The following is a 4,788-nucleotide window of genomic DNA, read 5'->3' as shown; positions in this document are numbered from 1 at the left end:
CTGATTGTTTGATTGCTTTACTTTTTGGTTAATGCAGATTCGAGCGACATTGAATTATCACGTACTACTGTTTCTAGCTTAGTTGATTTCTGTAGCAATCAGCTCTTAAGTACTGCCATTGCACATTCAGGTATACCTATATTGTTGTGTGTGTGTATCTTTGTATTAAAACTGTTACATGTGTTTCGCTGTTGCGTTTAACTTTTGTTTCAGTTAAGCTTTATATAAAATTGGTCATTCATTGGGTTTTTACTTCATGTTAGACTAAACTGTATCACTTTTCTCTAAATTCAAATGTGTATTTGATTGTAGGTCCTTTACTTTCCTCTGAAGTGTTTCATTGTTCTGTTATTTTGCTTCTAAGTCTACATTTTTTTCCCTTTTTTGGTAATATTATCATTCATTCCTTAATTATGATATATTTAGTAGATATGCCACGTCGAAATCAAAGGTCGTCAAGAAAAAGATTTTTTGAAGAGCATTATTTTGAAGATGAACATGAAAAGACAGCAGATGACAATGCAAATATAATAGGTAACAAGTCTTTATCAATAGTTGTGTTGTATAAATTTAAATCAATCGTCATGATTGCTAACCTTTATTAGCTTCAAACATAATTATTGACTCTTAAATTATAATATATTTCACAGTTAAGCAACGTGCGAACACAAAATCAGTAAGACAAAGTTTTTTCGAAGACTTGGGCAACGGAAGCACATCAGCGGTTTCTGAAACTTTCAAAGAACAAGATTATTCGATTAATGCCGGAACAACAGTAGATGGTAGTGCCGTTGAATTTGAGAGTGTTGATGCGTTGGAACAGTTGTCAGGTAGAGTGAACAATTGCGCTAATATTGGTAATCATTTTATATTGAGCATGAAAAAAATTGAATTTGCAGAAATACGTCAAATGAGAATGAGAATCAAATTCATAGTTATATTATTATACATCTATTGTGCATTCATCATGTGTCCATATTCTTTCGTTGTGGAGACTATAGCTTATCAGCCTCATAGTAAACTGCATATTTATTTGAATATTCAACAGCATGGTTATTAAGATTTTTTCCATATGACATATACAACAGGAAAGCGGTGTGGGAACACAAAGTCGGCCAGAAAAATGTTTTTTCAAGACTTGGGAAACAAATGCACATCTCAAGATAATGCAATTAATGCTGGATCAATAGTGCATAGTGCTATCATTCAAGATGAACACGTAAATGCATCAAAACAATTGGATGGTGAGATGGGCAGCTGCGACAAAATTGGTAATCAGTTTATGACTCATATCTACAAAATCTTATTATACATTTATTATGTGTTCATATTCTTTTATTGCAGAGATTTAGATGGCTTATAAGCTTGACTGTGTGCATGTACTTTGGATTAACATAACTATTTCATTTTCCTATCAACAGTTGGAAATGTATTTCAGAATTTATCTTCAATTGGCCAAGCATAATACCAAAGACAGCTTCAAGGTTATGCATATGATATATAATTGTGTGTTTATTTTTGCATAATAAATGAACATCCAATAGATTTAAATGAAACATTTTGTTATTGCAGGTGTTGTTACAGAGTACAAAGACTTTGGCAACTGTTTGTTTCAATGTGTTCATTGCAATGCATATTATTGGCGAGATGAGACAAACGCACGTGGAGTCTACACCGGTTGTTGTATGGGAGGACAAGTGAAATTGCAACCATCCAATCCGACTCCACCATTCTCGAGTATCTATTAGATTCAAACAATGGTACAAAAAGTACACATTTTCGAGAAAATATACGTGTATACAACTCTATGTTTGCTTTTACTTCAATGGGTGCAGACATTGATAAAGAGATAAACAAAGATGGATCTGGACCTTATATTTTTAAAATATGTGGACAAGTGCATCATTTGATGGGCTCTGTTTTACCATCTGATGGCAAACCCCCAAAATATGCACAATTGTATGTTTATGATACTCATAATGAAATATCAAATCGTATCAATGCTATAAGTCCTGGCAAAAAACAAAAAATTGATCATGATATCGTAAGCGGACTTATACAAATGTTTGATGAGATAAATGAGTTAACAAAGATATTTCGAAATGTCAGAGATAAATTTGAAGATAACTCTTTACCGACATTTAATATGACTATGCTAAGTCGTCAACCGTTTGATAGCAAGCAATATGAAGAACCAACAAATGAAGAAATAGCTGGTCTAATTGTAGGTGATATCGGTGAATTTAATTCAAACAAAGATATTATTGTTCAGTCTAATGATGGAAGTTTGAAACGAATCTCCAGAATACATCCTAAATATATGTCGTTGCAATATCCTATACTTTTTCCTTACGGAGAAGATGGATATAAGATTGGCTTATATTTGCAACGAAATTCTGGAAACGAGGATGACAATAGGAAAAGAATGTCAATGCGTAATTATATTACATACCAAGTTCACGACAGAAGTAACCAAAACAGCACTCTCTTAAAAGGTGGAAGATTGTTCCAACAATATTTGGTTGATGCTTATGCAACTGTTGAAGAGAATGAGCTAGCTTATATTAGAGCACACAACGATGATTATAGAATTGAAAAGAAAATGGATATATTTGCTGCTTCTTCATCTGGAATTACTGAAAGTCGTGATGTAGGACAGAGAATCATTCTTCCAAGCTCTCATACAGGTAGTCCACGAGATATGATCAACAATTACCATGATGCAATGGCAATTTGTAGACAATATGGTAATCAAGATCTATTTATAACTTTACTTGCAATCCTAAATGGCCTGAGATAACAAGATAACTTTCAAAATAAACCTGGATACAAACAAGAAGATAGACCAGATATAACTTCAAGAATTTTTTCAATTGAAGTTAGAAGATATGATTGCATATATTAAATCTGGTGAACCATTTGGTGAAATAGAGGCAAATGTATGCACAGTTGAGTTTCAAAAAAGAGGACTACCTCATGCTCACATGTTATTTTGGTTGAAAAAGAATTACAAATGTTATACAGCAAGTGACATAGACTCTATCATTTATGCTGAATTGCCTGATAAAAATTCTGATCCACAACTCTTTGAAATTGTCAGTCAATTTATGATTCATGGGCCTTGCGGACCAATTAATTCAAAAGCTCCTTGCATGCGTGATGGAAAATGTTCCAAATTTTTTCCAAAACCTTATAATGTTAATACCATATTTGTGGGAATTAAACCACCGATATACAGAAGACGTGACGATAATAAAAAATTTGTATTAAAAAATAAAGTTCATATTGGAAATAATTTTGTTGTGCCTTACAACTCTAAGTTATTGTTAAGATACAATGCTCATATTAATGTTGAATCATGTTCGCAATCAATGTTAATCAAATATTTGTTCAAATACATCAATAAAGGTCCAGACCGAGCTCGAATTTTATTAAACGAGGATAAAAATGATGAGATTCAGACATATCTTAACTGTCGCTATTTAAGCCCCCATGAATCTATATGGAGATTGTTTGAATATTATATTCATTCGAGATATCCTGCTGTGCAATTCTTGGCTGTTCATCTACCTTCAGAAGAAAATATTGTCTTTAAAGGATCTTCTTCTCTTGAGTCAGTTATTAAATATCATGGCAATGATCACACTACACTAACCGGGTGGTTTGAAGTAAATAAGAAATCTGAGGAAGCAAGACAGTTAACTTACGCTGAATTTCCTACCAAATATGTTTGGGATAACAGAAATAAACAATGGACGCCAAGGAAAAAATATAAAACTATCGGTAGAATGCAACATATTCATCCTTTAAGAGGTGAAGTATATTACATGGGAATGCTACTAAATACTCAAAAAGGTTGTACAAGTTATGATTCGATTAAAACAATTAATGGAATTACATATTCTTCTTATCAAGAAGCATGTCAAGCTTTGGGTTTGCTAGGAGACGATAAAGAATGGTGTGATGCATTAACAAATTCAATGCGTTTTGCTACAGCATCAAAAATACGTCAATTATTTGCAACAATTATTATATTTTGTGAAGTTGCTAACCCGCAAAAACTCTTCAACTCATATTGGCTAAACATGTGCGATGATATTGTACATAAAGTTCGAATAGAAATGAAAGATCCAGATTTAATTATACCTGAACCTGAATTGAAAAACAGCCTTCTATATGAATTAGAAAAAATATTTAACATGTCATCCAATTCGTTAAAAAATTTTAAATTACCGATGCCAGATGAAAATAAAATAGCAGAGCTTAACAACAGATTGTTAAAAGAAGAACTCAATTATGATTTACATCTATTAAAACTCCAGCACGAAACTTTTATAACCAAATTAAACAATTGTCAAAATATCACGTATGATCACGTTATAAATGTTGTTGAAGAAAAAAAAGTACTGGAGCCTTTTTTGTTCATGGTAGTGGCGAAACTGGAAAACATTTTTATGGCATACAATAACTACTAGATTGAGATCTGAAGGAAAAATTGTTTTAACCGTAGCTTCATCTGGTATCGCATCATTGTTACTTCCAAATGGTAGAACGGCGCATTCTCGATTTAAAATACCGCTTAATGTTATTGATGAGACAATATGTCCAATAAGAAAAGGGACCCATCTCGCAAAACTTTTAGAAAAAACAGATTTAATTATTTGGGACGAGGCTCCTATGTGTAATAAATATTGTTTTGAATCATTAGATAAATCTCTTCGAGATATTATGTCACACGTCAATAACAAAAAGTTGATAAACCATTTGGCGGGAAACCAATTTTGCTAG

The 4,788-nt window shown here is 32.4% G+C and overlaps 2 protein-coding genes across 2 annotated transcripts; both read left to right on the top strand.

Moving 5' to 3' along the window:
* The first annotated feature begins 40 nt into the window (after nucleotides 1–40).
* On the top strand, nucleotides 41–1,861 carry LOC101313740. Its single transcript, XM_004288515.1, has 6 exons — nucleotides 41–130; nucleotides 427–534; nucleotides 651–830; nucleotides 1,089–1,271; nucleotides 1,422–1,484; nucleotides 1,573–1,861. The coding sequence occupies exons 2-5, from the start codon at nucleotides 432–434 to the stop codon at nucleotides 1,463–1,465; spliced, it is 510 nt and encodes a 169-aa protein (XP_004288563.1). The 5' UTR covers nucleotides 41–130; nucleotides 427–431; the 3' UTR covers nucleotides 1,466–1,484; nucleotides 1,573–1,861.
* Nucleotides 1,826–2,800, top strand: LOC101297391. Its single transcript, XM_004289513.1, has one exon. The coding sequence runs from the start codon at nucleotides 1,826–1,828 to the stop codon at nucleotides 2,798–2,800; it is 975 nt and encodes a 324-aa protein (XP_004289561.1).
* The last annotated feature ends 1,988 nt before the right edge of the window (nucleotides 2,801–4,788 follow it).

The sequence above is a fragment of the Fragaria vesca genome, linkage group LG1 (genome assembly GCF_000184155.1).
Source record: "Fragaria vesca subsp. vesca linkage group LG1, FraVesHawaii_1.0, whole genome shotgun sequence".
Taxonomy (NCBI): domain Eukaryota; kingdom Viridiplantae; phylum Streptophyta; class Magnoliopsida; order Rosales; family Rosaceae; genus Fragaria; species Fragaria vesca.
The sequence above is the reverse complement of the archived record's forward strand: the minus strand, read 5'-3'. Positions and strand labels throughout refer to the sequence as shown.